The sequence below is a fragment of the Garra rufa genome, chromosome 14, assembly GCF_049309525.1.
Source record: "Garra rufa chromosome 14, GarRuf1.0, whole genome shotgun sequence".
Classification (NCBI taxonomy): Eukaryota; Metazoa; Chordata; class Actinopteri; order Cypriniformes; family Cyprinidae; genus Garra; species Garra rufa.
The window spans coordinates 39,875,799-39,893,051 of NC_133374.1; the positions used below are offsets into that span (position 1 = coordinate 39,875,799).

At 37.9% G+C, this 17,253-nt stretch overlaps 1 protein-coding gene across 1 annotated transcript in view; it reads left to right on the forward strand.

Moving 5' to 3' along the window:
* dock10 (dedicator of cytokinesis 10) overlaps positions 1 to 17,253 on the forward strand; it is a 101,263-nt gene that overhangs the window by 40,954 nt on the left and 43,056 nt on the right. Inside the window, exons 7-27 of the mRNA XM_073818431.1 lie at positions 2 to 136; positions 238 to 424; positions 1,166 to 1,251; positions 2,444 to 2,527; positions 2,647 to 2,799; positions 4,397 to 4,651; positions 4,760 to 4,882; positions 5,439 to 5,521; positions 5,643 to 5,765; positions 5,842 to 5,921; positions 6,052 to 6,239; positions 8,596 to 8,661; positions 8,748 to 8,840; positions 8,923 to 9,046; positions 9,145 to 9,266; positions 9,409 to 9,492; positions 9,582 to 9,674; positions 12,627 to 12,745; positions 12,839 to 12,908; positions 15,264 to 15,377; positions 15,466 to 15,537. Of these exons, the coding sequence (XP_073674532.1) occupies positions 2 to 136; positions 238 to 424; positions 1,166 to 1,251; positions 2,444 to 2,527; positions 2,647 to 2,799; positions 4,397 to 4,651; positions 4,760 to 4,882; positions 5,439 to 5,521; positions 5,643 to 5,765; positions 5,842 to 5,921; positions 6,052 to 6,239; positions 8,596 to 8,661; positions 8,748 to 8,840; positions 8,923 to 9,046; positions 9,145 to 9,266; positions 9,409 to 9,492; positions 9,582 to 9,674; positions 12,627 to 12,745; positions 12,839 to 12,908; positions 15,264 to 15,377; positions 15,466 to 15,537 (2,454 nt within the window). The remainder of the gene's footprint in view (position 1; positions 137 to 237; positions 425 to 1,165; positions 1,252 to 2,443; positions 2,528 to 2,646; positions 2,800 to 4,396; positions 4,652 to 4,759; positions 4,883 to 5,438; positions 5,522 to 5,642; positions 5,766 to 5,841; positions 5,922 to 6,051; positions 6,240 to 8,595; positions 8,662 to 8,747; positions 8,841 to 8,922; positions 9,047 to 9,144; positions 9,267 to 9,408; positions 9,493 to 9,581; positions 9,675 to 12,626; positions 12,746 to 12,838; positions 12,909 to 15,263; positions 15,378 to 15,465; positions 15,538 to 17,253) is intronic.

The window sequence follows — 17,253 nt, forward strand, 5'->3', positions numbered from 1 at the left end:
GTCCTTCAAGCGAAGATATTTCCAGTTGACTCAGCTGACTGATAACTCATATATCATGAACTTCTATAAAGATGAGAAAATATCAAAGGAACCTAAAGGTTGTATTTTTCTGGACTCATGCACTGGGGTGGTTCAGGTTGGTACACATAATATATGTTTTAAAGCAGTTCAGTAAACATTAACAATGAAATGACCAAAGACTGATTTTTCTAATGGTTTCTGGGTCCAATCATACAGAATAGTCGCCTGAGAAAACACGCCTTTGAGTTGAAAATGAACGAAGTGACGTATTTTGTCCTGGCTGCCGAGAACGAGCAAGACATGGATGATTGGATCAACACTCTCACACGCATCCTGCAGATCAGCCCTCCGGACGGCCCGGTTCTGGATCGCAAGAGCGCGGACCTGAGTGACAGCAAACACGGTGAGTGCTTATTAAGCATGAAGCCCTAAAGATAAGAAGAGTTGTGCATTGTTTTGTATGTGCGTCAGTGTTGCGTTTGCAAGAACAGTTAGTGATGATCTGTCTGCAACGTGGGTGCATTATGGATTTTTGGCAAAAAAATAAAAAATAAATAAATAATGCGGTCAAAATGATGTATAACGTAATTTTTCAAGTGAAATACACCACACAGGATGTGATATTTTGTGAGGGAGAGGCTGACACCTGCATCTATGCAAAAAGGTGACAATGCTTTACATGCTGGTGGTCAGAAAACACCTTTTCTCACACTTGCAAAAGAGTAAACATGCTGTAAACACATCTTATGTGAAAGCACAATAAGCACATGTTGCTTCTGTATGGCATATGCATATTTTTTATATTTTGGCTGGAAACAAGACAAAAAATCTACGTATGAAAAGCATTTTATGCAGTGCATATTTGAAGGATTCTATAAGTTACTTTAAGAATTCATATGAAAATGAATATAAATAAATAAATAAACAAATACTTTAGGCAAAGCTGTCTCATGAGACCTTCATTCATTTATTTGTTCATTAATTTGTTGAAAAGCTCTTAATAGGCTCACGCTGACACAAACACACCTGAAGCATAACCAAAATCTACTGTACAATTAGTTGTATGTGAGAAGATCACTACAAGTTTGCATTGTTCATTTGTTTGTATTTTTAGCTAAAGTGTTTTGTTTGTTTGTTGTTTTAGAGATCATTGATGCATCATTGAATCATGTCCCTGTTCAAAAAAATGAGGAAACAACTGAAAATGGAATTCACCCTGAACTGGCCAAGGTAAGTAATGTTTGTAACTCTGTCAGATTACATCCTAGATACAAAACCATTACATCCTCTTTCTAAAAAAAGGAAATGGGGTTTGTTTCATGTAACAAATGTAAAGCACATTTCTGTGTAAATCATTCATTCAGGCTGTAGGCCTTTACATTTAAGTCTAAAATTAGACTCAAAATCAGAGGACTAAAGAAAATTGACTTCTGTTTTTGCATTTTTTTTAAAAGTGCACCCCAGGAAACATTACATTAAAAAATCAGTGGTGGATAAAGTCCCTAAAAGCCACGCTCAAGTTAAAGATACCCTACAAGAAAACCATTTAGAATATTACTTGAGTAAAAGAATGTGATATCGATTGTACTTAAGTGTGAAAAGTATTTTTTTATATTAAATGTACTTAAGTATTGGAAGTAAAAGTACGAGTTAATGAAAAATGGATGGTTCCAAATGTGCCAAAAAGAGTTGACTGCTTTGTGCTTTGTACTATGCATTTGTATTTGTCTACAGCCATTGCCTACTTGTTCAGGTAAATCAGTCGATGTTGACGTGCATGTTGTCTGTTGATGTCATCTTATTCATGAAATCCTGCCGTCTGTATGTTTTCTTGTTATTTTCGTCCAATAAGAGTCTATGGCAGCCCTATGAAGGGAACACAGGAAATTGGTGAAATTTGGCACACTTGTAGAGATGGCCATAAATAGTGATCTGATCAACTTTGGGGTCTCTAGGACCAACTCTATAGTGCCACCACTAGTTCAAATATTCAACATTAAAATATTAATAACATATAACTCCTGAAGCCCTAATTCTAGAAAAAATAAACTAGATTTTTTTTAGAAGATTCCTCTCTTCCTGCTGATTACAATCAGTTTCTTCTTTTAATTTAAGACTCCACCCTTTACAGTAGAAGCCATTTTGAAAAGTACAGTATTCTGTTTTTTGCTACTCCTCCTTGAATATTGATCCAATTCTTCCCATTTTTTAATCAACATGTAGTTATTTTTGCTTAAAGCAAGACAAAAATATTTGCCAATAGGGGATGAAAAATTATCTTAAGTCTAAAACAAGATATTTTTCTTGTTCTAAGCAAGCAAAAAAAAAAAATTTCTCAAGTAAATTAATCTGATTGTTTTTTGCAGTTTGATTCTCTCTGAGAGCACTGCAGATAATTAACGATGATGTTGTGTTGTTTCAGTATATTTCAGAGACAGAAGAGGGGGTGAGAGCTGTCAGAGGAGAGGAAAGACTCAACCTGTTCTCACTGGATCCTGATATTCCTGTATGTCTCACCACCAGTCGTGTGTGATTTATAGCAGCTGTGAAAAGATTGCATTGTTTGGGGGTTTTGCAAAGGAAATTTCATTGTGGTACATGAGAAATGGATTCTTTGTGTTAAAGGTTTTGAGGAGTCCCAGGATGGAATTTGGGGAGTCTTCTTCTGTCCAGCCATTTGACGAGAAACTCGGGAAGAGACTGATGATCTCCTGCCGCTCGCTCAACCTCACACTGCAGGGCTGCATCAACGAGACCGACACTGAGCCTGTTACTAATGTACGATCTCATGTCCTTTATCATAACCTGGAATTCATTAATACAAAATAGAATAGCTGAATAGCACATACAGATACAAATCTAATTGCAGCAGTATGCAATTGAGTGCATTTGTTTGCAAACCACTTGCAGTACTAAAAGCAAAATATTAAGTTTGTCTACTGACAAAGAAATTATTACTCTATAATTTAATGGTAGGTTTATTTTAACAGTGAGAGACAGAATAACAACAAAAAAATCCAGAAAAAATGCTTTTCAAAAAAGTTAGAAATTGATTTGCATTTTAATGTGTGAAGTAAGTATTTGATCCCCTATCAATCTGCAAGATTTCTGGCCCCCAGGTGTCTTTTATACAGGTAACAAACTGAGATTAGGATCACTGTTTTAAAGGGAGTGCTCATAATCTCAGTTTGTTACCTGTATAAAAGACAATTGTCCACAGAAGCAATCAATCAATCAGATTCCAAACTCTCCACCATGGCCAAGACCAAAGAGCTGTCCTAGGATACCAAGATTGTAGACCTACACAAGACTGGAATGGGCTACAAGATCATCGCCAAGCAGCTTGATGAGAAGGTGACAACAGTTGGTGCAGTTATTCATGACAATATCTGTCAATCTCCCTCAGTCTGGTGCTCCAAGCAAGATCTCACCTCATGGAGTTTCAATGATCAGGAGAACGGTGAGGAATGAGTCCAGAACTATACAGGAGGATTTTGTCAGTGATCTCAAAGCAGCTGGGACCATGGTCACCAAGAAAACAATTGGTAACACAATACACCATGAAGGACTGAAATCCTGCTCAAGAAAGCACATGTACAGCCCGTCTGAAGTTTGCCAATGAACATCTGAATGATTCAGAAGAGAACTGGATGAAAGTGTTGTGGTCAGATGAGACCAAAATCAAGCTCTTCGGCATCAACTCAACTCGCCGTGTTTGGAGGAGGAGGAATGCTGCCTATGACTTCAAGAACACCATCCCCACTGTCAAACATGGAGGTGGAAACTTTATGCTTTGGGGGTGTTTTTCTGCTAAGGGGACAGGACAACTGCACTGCATCAAAGGGATGATGGATGGGACCATGTACTGTCAAATCTTGGGTATTGAGCCAGGGCATTGAAAATGTGTCGGTGATGGGTATTCCAGCATAACAGTGACCCAAAACACACGGCCAAGGCAACAAAGGAGTGGCTCAAGAAGAAGCACATTAAGGTCCTGGAGTGGTCTAGCCAGTCTCCAGACCTTAATCCCTTAGAAAATCTGTGGAGGGAGCTGAAGGTTTGAGTTACCAAACGTCAGCCTTAATGACTTGGAGAGGATCTGCAAAGAGGAGTAGGACAAAATCCCTCCTGACATGTGTGCAAACCTGGTGGCCAACTACAAGAAATATCTGACCAAATACTTATTTCACTCATTAAAATGAAAATCAGTTTATCACTTTTTTGAAATGTGTTTTTTGAATATTTTTGTTGTTATTCTGTCTCTCACTGTTCAAATAAACCTACCATTAAAATAATAGAATGATCATTTCTTTGTCAGTGGGCAAATGAACAAAAATAGCAGGGCATAAAATTATTATTAACTGTTTCTCCTCAGATCGAGCCTTTCTTCGTGTCGGTTTCTCTGCTGGACATACGTGAGGGCAGGAAGGTTTCTGCTGACTTCCATGTGGACTTGAACCATGAGGTTGTGCGGCAAATGCTCAGCAGCTCTGGTAATGCAGGAGATCAAGTCTTGGATGGTGGTAACGGGGCTCCACAGGAAAATGGCCTCACATCACCTGTGGAGAAGAAATCAGAGGACTGCCAGTTGAGCCCTGAGCTGGAGAACTGGCTACACTTCCCCAAACAGGTAGCAATGCAGGAGCCCTTTGATATGGAGATTTTCACAGCCAGAGTCAGTGGGTATAGATGTATGCTCATGTGTTAATGTGGTTTATATGTTTGATCATTCCTGCAGGCAATTTTTTCTATTACGAACCCGCACACAGACATCGTGATGGTGGCACGGGTGGAGAAAGTGTTGATGGGAAATATTTCCAGTGGTGCAGAACCCTACATTAAAAACACAGATTCCAGCAAGGTATTTCATTTAAACAATTGTATATCATAAGCTGCTTCGTTTTCACTCCTATCAAAAATTAAATATGCATATTGTGTCTGAGTTATTTTCAAAGTTAAGCGTTACAAGTACTCCTGGTGTCTGAATTTTGACCATTTAATGCTCACATAAAAAGTCTGAATGTCATTGCTATAAGTAAAATAATATCAAACCAATATCAATTCTTTGAAGAAAAGATGGATCAGGCTAATTTTAATAGCAAATCATTGCAAAACATAATTCAAAAACTGCTCTGTGTGAACTTATTTTAGAAGAACTGACTTATCCTCTGTAAAAGTTGTTGTTTACAAGTCATTGATAAAATTACTTTTAGATTTGTGACAAAAATAAAAGCATCATTTGCAAATGTCACTTGGTTGTAACTAAATGTCACTAATGTTGATGTTGTGGTCTAAATACGCACAGAAATGTTTTTTAGGCACTATGCTATATATGATTTAAGTTATGTAGTAAGTGTAGATTTACTTGATTTTGTTCTCTCAAAAACATTGAAATGCATTTTCTCTGCTTGTTGCAGACTGTCCAGAAGATGTTGAAATCCAATAAGCAATTCTGTAGCAAACTTGGAAAGTACCGCATGCCTTTTGCCTGGTCTGTAAGGTAAGTCAATCCTAAAGGGAGCTTATTTTCCATTCCTTTGTACTTCAGCTTTGGAAGATCAAATGATCAACTAAAGCTCTGGCACTGCTAACAGTTTATTTCTTCCGTCTGTATAATCCAGGTCAGTATTTAAAGACAACCAAGGCACAGTGGACAGGGAAAGTCGCTTCTCTCCACTCTTCAAACAGGAGAGCAATAAGATTTCCACAGAAGACCTCATCAAGCTCATCACAGAGTACAGGAGGTACAGACTCTGCAGTCACACTCACAAATAACACGTCATCATAAATAACCTCAGTAAAATTAAGTGCTTTTTACAGGGCAGAGAAGGCCAGTAAACTCCAGATCATCCCTGGAAACCTTGAAATAAACGTGGACTGTGTTCCCATGGAATGCCCCAGTACGTCCAGTACCACTAACATCCTCGCAACTGAGGCTGAACTAAAGCAAAATTACAATTTTACTCATAAATGTTATTGCCTCATTCGTTATTTCCACACTCATTGACATTTCTGACCCGTGTTTCTCAGACTGTGTGACCTCCTCGTATGTCGCTCTGAGGCCGTTCGAGGACTGCGCTCTACATGCTCCTACGGTGGAGGTGGATGAGTTTCTGCATGATTCTTCTAAGTTTGCCCAGCCTTACAGAGTCTACAAGAACCACATTTATATCTACCCCAAACACCTCAAGTATGACAGCCAGAAGAGTTTCGCAAAGGTGAGGAAGTCACATACAGTGAGGAAAATAATTATTTGATCTCCTGCTGATTTTGTACGTTTGCCCACTGACAAAGACATGATCAGTCTATAATTTTAATGGTAGGTTTATTTTAACAGCGAGAGACAGAATAACAACAACAAAAATCCAGAAAAACACATTTCAAAAAAGTTATAAACTGATTTGCATTTTAATGAGTCAAAAACACGACTTAGTACTTGGTGGCAAAACCCTTGTTGGCAATCACAGAGGTCAGGCGTTTCTTCTAGTTGTCTAGGTTTGCTCATATCTCAGGAGGGTTTTTTTTCCCACTCCTCTTTGCAGACTCTCTCCAAGTCATTAAGGTTTTGAGGCTGATGTTTGGCAACTTGAACCTTCAGATCTCACCACAGATTTTCTATGGGATTAAAGTCTGGAGACTGGCTAGACCACTCCAGAACCTTAATGTGCTTCTTCTTGAGTCACTCCTTTGTTGCCTTGGCCGTGTGTTTAGGGTCATTGTCATGCTGGAATACCCATACACAACCTTTTCAATGCCCTGGCTGAGAGAAGGAGGTTCTAACCCAAGATTTGATGCTACATGGCCCTGTCCATCGTCCCTTTGATGCGGTGCAGTTGTCCTGTCCTCTTAGAAGAAAAACATCCCCAAAGCATGTTTCCACCTCCATGTTTGACGGTGGGGATGGTGTTCTTGGGGTCATAGGCAGCATTCCTCCTCCTCCAAACACGGCGAGTTGAGTTGATGCCAAAGAGCTGGATTTTGGTCTCAGCTGACCACAACACTTTCACCCAGTTCTCCTCTGAATCATTCAGATGTTCATTGGCAAACTTCAGACGGGCTGTACATGTGCTTTCTTGAGCAGGGGACCTTGCGGGCGCTGCAGGATTTCAGTCCTTCATGGTGTAGTGTGTTACCAATTGTTTTCTTGGTGACTATGGTCCCAGCTGCTTTGAGATCATTGGCAAGATCCTCCCGTGTAGTTCTGGGCTGGTTCCTCATTGTTCGCATGATCATTGAAACTCCAGGAGGGGAGATCTTGCATGGAGCCCCAGACTGAGAGAGATTGACAGTTATTTTGTGTTTCTTCCATTTGTGAATAATCGCACCAACTGTTAACACCTTCTCACCAAGCTGCTTGGCGATGGTCTTGTAGCCCACTCCAGTCTTGTGTAGGTCTACAGTCATGTCCCTGATATCCTTGGACAGCTCTTTGGTCTTTGCCATGGTGGAGAGTTTGGAATCTGATTGATTGAAGATTTCTGGCTCCCAGGTGTCTTTTATACAGGTAACAAGCTGAGATTACGAGCACTCCCTTTAAAATGCAAATCAATTTATAACTTTTTTGAAGTTTTCTGGATTGTTTTGTTGTTATTCTGTCTCTCACTGTTCAAAAAAACCTACCATTAAAATGATAGACTGATCATGTCTTTGTCAGTGGGCAAACAAATATTTTTTTCCCCCACTGCACACAGTGGACCATTTGAGTCACAAGTACTACGAAATGAGACTTATGCCGAGTTCAGACTGCACGATTTTCAAAGCAATCGTGTCACAGTTCTTTTCACACTGCATGACTATCTGGGGCAGCATTCCGTCACTGCTGTGTTCACACTGCACGATGGATCGGCGACAGGGGCTTTCACACTGCATGACTTTACAATAGGAAGAATCGCCGACAACTTTGTCCCGGTCCGCAAACTATGTCCCGGTCCGCAAACTATGTCTCACAACCAAACACACGCAAGAAGTGACATGGAAACAAGGCAAGGTCAGGCGTGCAAGTTCTCACGTGAGACTGGGATTATTATAAAAAAATGGCAGCCCACAAGAAGCTTGTCATGCAAATTGCATGTGCACTCATTTGCAGCGAAAAGAAAATAAGCCGAAGCTATGCTTGTTGATATTGTGGTCTTCGTAACTCCTCCCCCAACTTCCCGCTGGCCTGGATGTTGCTGTCTCATTGGCTGTAGGTAATCGCCGATGTGATTTTCAGTCAGATCACCTTTCACACGGCATGATTTTGAATCGCCGACAGATATTTAGCATGCCAAATATCTCACGGGTGTCGGCGACACATCGGCGATTCTCTCAGATCATGTCTTTGATAGTTCACACTGTGTGATTGTCACTCACGTGAACGAGCACCAATTTGCCTGTGATTTCGGGCATTTGTCGGTGATTTCTCAAAACTTGTCGGCGAATCAAAATCGGGGCTAAAATCATGCAGTCTGAACTCGGCATTACGTGAAACTACATAAACTTACCTACGTCAGACCATCCAGTCCTCCAAATGATGCCCCAACTAGACCAACAAGTCTATCTAAATAAAGAGCCTGATCTTGTTTTATTTGATAGGCTCGAAACATTGCAGTGTACGTGGAGTTCAGAAGCTCTGATGAAGAACACACCAAGCCACTCAAGGTTAACACAAATTTCCATCAGTTTCCATCAGCATCTTCTTCAGAATTTGACTTGTGAATATAAATCATCTAAATCCACTTCCACAGTGCATCTATGGAAAGCCAGGAGGTCCGGTTTTTACCACGACTGCCTGTTCTACAGTTCTGCACCACTCACAGAACCCAGACTTTTATGATGAGGTTTGCAAATTGTTTAGCTCATAAGTTACATTTAGATGAAAGTTATGGGTTCTTTAATGTTTGTTATGATATGCTTGCTTAGGTCAAGATTGAGCTGCCCACACATCTTCATGAGAAACACCATTTACTCTTCTCCTTCTATCATGTGACCTGTGACATCAATGCCAAGACCAGCTCTAAGAAGAAAGAGGCTCTTGAGACTCCAGGTATCTGCATATGCATGTCAAGCCCAGTGTTTGTGTGTATGTGTGTTGAAATGCAGTAGTTCTCTGACAGTTTGTGTGTGTGTTGGTTTACATTATAGTGGGCTATGCATGGCTGCCTCTTCTGAAGGATGGACGTGTTTCCTCTCAGGATTTCAGTATTCCAGTCTCGTGCACTTTGCCTGGTGGATATCTACACATTAAAGAGCCTTCATCCACCAAAGTGAGTACAAGAATCCAGAAAAAAAAACATAGAAACAGATAAGGAAAATTTCAAAACAGGAGGAGACCCAAAGACAAATTATGATGATTCATATGTGATATATTATAGTAGTTTGCTCAGATTTTTCCATGTTTCTTTGCAGAATGGCTCCGATGTGAAGTGGGTCGATGGGGGAAAGCCGATCTTCAAAGTGTCCACTTCTGTGCTTTCTACAGTTTATACTCAGGTTGAAAAGAGCCACAGTCTCAGATAAAAATGTACCATTCTCTTGTTCATTTTTAATGATCTCATAATTCCCTTGGATGTTATATGCAGGACCCCCATCTAAACCGATTCTTCCAGCAGTGCCAAAAACGAGAGGCAGACCTCTCTCAACCTCCTACCTCAAACTTCCTCAACTGCCTTAAAGTAAGTATTTTCAGGCCTTAACCAGGGCTTGAGGTCTCAACTGAACTATAAGTGCATCTATATACCCATTTTATACATATTCATAAATATATTTATTAGAGACAAACATGTAACTGTTTGCAAAAGATGCTTTAGTTAAGATCAAGATAAATTCGGAGTGTCTATTCACACTAAGTGCAAATAGCATGACTTGTTGGCAGAGGCTGTTTACACTAACCATCAATGTGTGATGGGGATAGTCAACACTACAAAAGATGGCTGTTAATTGTTGGCTCCAGTGGTGCAGAGGATAAATTGGATTTTTCACTCTTTTCGACACAGCCAATCTGGGTTTGAAACCCCCTTCTGGCAAAGTTTTTTTCTCCCTTTTCAAACCTTATATGTGACCCTGGACCACAAAACCAGTCTTAAGTCGCTGGGGTATATTTGTAGCAATAGTCAAAAATACATTGCATGGGTCAAAATTTTTGATTTTTCTTTTATGCCAAAAATCAATAAGAAATTAAGTAAAGTTCATGTTCCATGAAGATTTTTTGTAAAATTCCTACTGTAAACATATCAAAATGTAATTTTTGATTTGTAATATGCATTGTTAAGAACCTAATTTGGACAAATTTAAAGGTGATTTTCTCAGTCTTTTTGATTTTTTTGCATCCTCAGATTTCTGTTTTCAAATAGATGTATCTCAGCCAAATATTGTCCTATCCTAACAAACCATACATCAATAGAAAGCTTATTTACTGAGCTTTCATATGATGTATAAATCTCAGTTTTGTCAAATTGAACCTTATGACTGGTTTTGTGGTCCAGGGTCACATATCATATCGAAAGGCATTTATTTTCAACAAAAATTAAGGGCATAATTGAAAAGTTGAAAATAAAGTATTGGTTAGGGTTAGGGTAGGTGTAGGGAGGGTTTATTGTCCCAGTAAGGCAATACCATTTAATAAATTGAATTAAAACTATAATTTACACTCAGTACGTAATTACTGCATAGAGTTTTAATGCACTACAATACTGAGGTGCAGATAACTGTGTCTATTTGCAATAAGCATTATAAATATCAGAAAATCCTGCTATTTCAACATAGTGTAAATAGAATCTATTGCTATTTGCACTTTCTGTGAGCGATGTACACAGTTAAATTAGAGCTGCAGCAAAATTTATAGTTTATATATTCAAGGTGAATGTATTTACGAATTAATATGAAAACTCTTATTAAAGGAGAGCTTCCAGAACAAAAATGTACAAATAATGTACTCACCCCCTTGTCATCCAAGATGTTCATGTCTTTCTTTCTTCAATAGTAAAAGAATTTGTTTTTTGAGGAAAATATTTCAGAATTTTTCTCCATATAATGGACTTCTATGGTGTTTGAACTTCCAAAATGCAGGATAAATTCAGCTTCAAAGGGCTAAACGATCCCAGTTGAGGAAGAAGGGTCTTATCTAGCTAAACGATTGTTTGTTTTTATATTACAGTTTGTATACTATTTAACCTCAAACGCTCATCTTGTCTAGCTTTGCCTGAACCTGTTCAAGAAAAACTCCCATCTCATTTTCTCCCTCAACTTTAAAATCATCCTACATCGCTTTTTTACTTTTTTTGTTAATGGTGTTTGATCTACTTTGCATGTTCACTTTGTAAGCACTGGGATAGTACTTCTGCAGTGATGTAGGATGATTTTGAAATGATTTTTGACATTGAGGAAGAAAATAAGATTTAAATTTAAAGAAAATAAGTTTTTCGAAAACTAACTGTCTTGAACCGAGAAAAAAAAAAACAGTTCAGGCAGAGCAAGACAAGACGAGCATTTGAGGTTAAAGAGTATATCAATTGTAATTATAAAAACATAAATAAATAAAATAACAGATTGTTTTGCTAGATAAGACCCTTCTTGCCTGGGATCATTTAGAGCCCTTTGAAGCTGCATTTAAACTGCATTTTGGAAGTTCAAACTCGGGGGAACCAATAAAGTCCACTATATGGAGAGAAATCCTGAAATGTTTTACTCAAAAAACTGCATTTTGTTATAGCTGCATAATTTTTATTTATGACTGATGATTAAATGCCAAATTATTTCCATTGTAAATGAGTGTTACAATCTATAAACTATGTTCTAAACACTTTAATCCAGTTTAGAAGACGCTGTATTTAAACTAGATTTTTGAATTGAAATCAGTGAAATCAGAAAACAAATTTCTAAAGTTTCAAATTATGTCTAGGTATTGTTTAACTAATATTCGTCCTTAGTGTTGTGGAAAGTTACTTTTAAAAGTAATGCATTACAATATTGAGTTTCTCCATAAAAAAGTAACTAATTACGTTACTTAGTTTAGCTTTTTATGGAAAGTAATGCGTTATGTTACTTTTGCGTTACTTTTTAAATCTGGGCAGGGCTTGCTTGTTTGTTTTAAAAATAAAAAGTTCTATTTTTGGCAAATCTAAAAGCCTTTTTACACCAAAAGCCTCAGGCTTAGAGAAAAACAAATTCATGTCTGAACAGTAGACCGCAGAAGAAAAAAGTCAACTCTTCAGCAATAACAAATGGATAACAAATGTTGGATTATCTTGAGTCATTTTTGCTTAGTATGGATGAATTGGATCATTGGCAGCAAAGACATAAGGGATATTTGTATTATTTAACATTTAATTATCACAGGTTTGCATTGAATTTCACTGTTTTTGTTAATTTAGAAGAATCTGTTTTTTAATGAGTGAGATGATTTAATGCATATTCACATTTATTCTAGAACTAAAGTAACATCTTACTCACAATTTCTCTCAACATGGGGACAGGAGAGCTTTTAGTCAATAAATGGGGAAAAGTAATATTATTACGTAACCTGCGTTACTTGTAATGCGTTACCCCCAACACTGGTCCTTCTGTGTGTTTAAGTAATAATTCCTCAACATTTTAGGGGAATATTCAGTCCATTTTTTTCTTTTCAGGGCCTCCTGAGTATGGAGAGGATTCATGTCATAATTCGCTTCCTTCCTGTTATCTTCAACCAGCTCTTCAAAGTGCTTACTCAAAACGACACTGATGAAGTGACTTCCAGCACCACCAGGTACACAAACCCATCACTAATTTTTCTCAACTCAATCAACATTTAAGATTTGATTCTCACTTTTATATTACATCTAAACCTCTTTTCCATCAGGGTCCTGGTCCACATCTTAGCTAAGTGCCATGAGGAGAACCTGGGCCACTATTTGCACTCTTACATAAAGGTACATTACATATGCAGTGTATATTTTCATTCATGCATGTCTCAGTTGCTGCCAATAGCTGGGAATGGTTGAAGCCAGATTTTGCAGCTTATATTTTAAGGTGAGACACTGCAGGTGAATAGGGTAAAAAAAATAACTAATAGTTATCACCTTACTTAATCAGTTGATTGATTACATAAATATTACAAACATTTGTTGCATTACAAGTTTTCTAAAATGTTAGGTTTAAATATGCAAATGAGCCATTATTTAATGAAATATGCACTAATTTGCCTAGATTTCTAGTACAAAAATCTAAAAACTAGATGAAGTTGGTTTTAACATTTTTTTTTTTCATATTAGAGTCAAATGTTTTTACAGAGAGGGTTTTCTCAGTTTGTCAGTCCATAATTAAAAAAAAAAACTTAGAACAGACACATAACAATGTATTTTTTTACCATTTTGGGGGGAATAAAATGTATAAAATCAAGCTAATTATATTTTAACAAATCCCTCTGTAAAAACCTTCAGGATATAGACAGGAATACACCAAAGTGTAAAGTTTGGTGTGTGTGTGTGTGTGTGTGTTTCTGAAGTGGAGATTTATGGCTAAGTATAGGAGAAAAAACTTTTTTGAGAAAACGGGCTTTAAAAATATGTATTCTGCCCTCCAAAGGCAAAGTGCAGTAACTACGCCAACACTGAAACTGCCTTTTAAGTTTTTACAACAGCTAGTCAAACATGTTGAAACTCTCATCTCTCATCGCTCATCTCTGAAACGGTACACAATTTAACCAGGAGACTTTGCCACAAGACAAAATAGTTGTCACAAAGTCCATTTTAAAGGAGAACTCCGGTGTGATATTGACCTAAAGTGTATTGAATCATGATACCGAGTGTGAACGTACCTTGCATATTTCATCTCGGTTTGTGTCCAGCTGTCCGAAATCTGGGGTCAGTTAGCTGATGCTCACAACAGGCTGTCAATGAGGGTGAATAGGGCATCGGAAAAGCCATGTAAATAAATCACTGTTTTACGCCATTTACGAGGCACAAAGTAGCTCCACACTTCATCGGTAGACTTCCAAGGGCCCTGACATTTAAAACGAGACATTGAGAACTCAGAAAAAGCACCGGTAGTTTATTTACAAGAAGATTTATACAGACATCTTCCACCAGGAACAGACCGGTCGCCGCCATCTTAAATGTAGTCACGATAAGTCGAGAGTCGAGCACCAAGGAATTTATCAGGTTATCAACGTATCAGGTTGTAGTAGATGGCGGCGACCGGTCTGTTCCTGGTGGAAGATGTCTGTATAAATCTTCTTGTAAATAAACTACCGGTGCTTTTTCTGAGTTCTCAATGTCTCGTTTTAAATGTCAGGGCCCTAGGAAGTCTACCGATGAAGTGTGGAGCTACTTTGTGCCTCGTAAATGGCGTAAAACAGTGATTTGTTTACATGGCTACTTCGATGCCCTATTGACTCTCATAGACAGCCTGTTGTGAGCATCGGCTAACTGACCCCAGATTTCGGACAGCTGGACACAAACCGAGATGAAATATGCAAGGTACGTTCACACTCGGTATCATGATTCAATACACTTTAGGTCAATATCACACCGGAGTTCTCCTTTAAGCCTTAACTCAGTTTTGACCAAATGTGTAGTTACTGTGCTTTGCCTTTGGAGGGTAATTGAAATCTATTGACACAAATAGATAAAGTGCTATAAAAGAAACACTTAACAGTGTCTTTTGGGTGTTTTCTTTCCACTAGTCTGAAAAAACACATTATGAAAAACCAAAAAGCTCAAAATATCAAACTTGACAGGTGCATGAAAAAACTGGGTTTTTGCCTGCATTGTCTCCCCTTAAAGTTGTTGGGTTTTTGTTAAATGTGAGCCAAATCATCACAATTAAAAGAACCAAAGACTTAAACTACGTCAGTCTGTGTGCATTAAATGCATTTAATACATAAGTTTCACAATTTGAGTTGAATTACTGAAACAAATGAACTTTTCCATGACATTCTGATTTACTGAGATGCACCTGTATATCTTTTGAAAATAAGTGATACCGTAATTTGTCTTTGTGGTGGATAACAAAATAATAAACTATTCTAGCATTAAAAGGTGTAGTAAATACAGGTTAAATCATAATTAAACAATAATAATAATAGTAGTTAGTCCGGCTCATGGTATTTTCTTTTATAAACCGACCTGGCCCCCCATTAAAGAATGGGGGCCCGCTCAGAAAAAAAGTTTGGGGACCCCTGCCTTAAAAGCATTAAGATATTGAATCTTGAATTTAAAATCAAATGTCTTTTGTGTGTGAATGGGAACATGGGACACATTTGTGCTTCTCTTTTGTTTGACCAGTTTGTCTTTAAGACTGAAGCTTGTGGCTTCAGAACCGTTCATGAAGAGATGGCCAAGGGCATGACCTCTGACCTGAAGAGCAACGACCAGTCGGTCATACGCAATATCCTTAAGGTGAGCTAACGCAACCGTCTCTCTCTTGAAGAAGTGATAGACTAGGCTTTTGAGGCCTGTTGACTGATATCTGTTTGATTCCCTGCAGTTCTCCTGGTTCTTTCTTGAGATCATAGTGAAGTCGATGGCGCAGCATCTGTTGGACTCAAATAAGCTTAAGGTAAATATTAAGTCTGCAGACGTGAACTCTTCACTTTAACAGTTGTTGGTAAGTCTAAAATAATGACTTATAATTAGGGAACAGTATAGTAGTCTTCCTACCACCAATTCTTACTATTAACTAGTTTCTTATTAGCGTGCATTTTGGCTGTTTATTAGGTTGATTTGAGAAAGCTACATAAGCTTTTTATCTAGTTATTCTTCTTACACTAAATTTCTAAATGCTAGTCCTCCTAGAGCTTTTAAGCTAGAACCACCAAACTAAGCCCAGATCTTCAGACTGATCTGACTTTAGTGTGCTCTATCTTTTCAGTCTGATCCGACGAATAGCTTTCATAAAATTGAAGATTACAAATCATAAAAATCCCATAGACTTACATTGACGGAATAATCAAATGAGCCAACACTATTCAAACTCCAACTGACAAATTCAAATTCCCAAAAACCCTTTGAGACTAAATCAAGCTTTCATTCTATGAACTATTTCTAATCCATTCAAGCTTCCATTCGATCTAATATTTCTAATCTATTTAACTATCTAGCCTAGCCTAGCAACTACAGTCATGCTAGTAACTTGTTAATCATGCTAGCAACATGCTAGCTTGTCAGTCATGCTAATGTCATGCTAGCAAGTTGCTAGTCAACCTAGAAACATGATAGCAACTTGCTAATCATGATAGAAACATTTGAAATGTGCTAGCTACTTCATAATAATGCAAGTAACATCCCAGCAAACACATTTACGTTGTGGCGACGTCTGTGCAACGTTCCATTTTTATAATGGCAACGTCGCCGTCTACGTGCTCGCAACGTTGTAAAAACGTGGAAATGTAAGACGCGAAAAGGCTGTGGCAACGTTGTTGGGCGACATTCATCAACCAGGAGTCGACGTTTTTACTACATGTATTTTTTCATGCCAGATTATAAATATTGCCTATTCTGCGTGTTATATCAGGCACGGGATAGGTTTATAAATCTTTTAAATACGGTTTAATATTAAAAATCGTCCAATAATATTGTTCTTTTTGACTTAACATCTTTGAATAAACTTTGAATAAAACTTTGAGTAAAAATGCCACACAAATTCATATAATCAAACTTTATTTCAAACCAAACATTTCACACATATCAAGGATAAGTACGTTAGGTATACATTTGGAGGAAAATGCAATATAGATTATATTTTACGTATGTAAATATATTAAGTCAGTTAGTTAGTAATTAGTAATTATATTAAATTATAAATAAAAAGCAAAGGCATCTGAGAACGTTTATTAAACAAAAGTAAAACAACAAAACAGCGGTCACCGGCCGATGAGGCGGACTCTGGATGGAGAATACGGAGGCCAGGTGATCGTCAAAGGCAGGCGGTAGGGAGAAAAGAGTGCGAGAAAGATGAACAAATCCAGAGGGCAGAGGCAAACGCAGAATCCAGTAGACAGGCACAGGTCAACACCAAACACCAGGAAGGACATCTGAATACTGAAAGAAATATAGATCGCATTAACACCCGACCGCAAACTCACACTCGGTATGTGAATTATCAGATATTCTGTTCCATTAACAGAAAATAAATAAACAAATGTCTCATTGGACACGAAAATTAAAGGATTTGTTTGGATATTTATATTTATCTGAGAGAAATCAAAAAGCAATACTCACATAACGTTATCCTGGCTTGAAGAATAATAACGGCCCAACGGTCTGTTCAAATTTA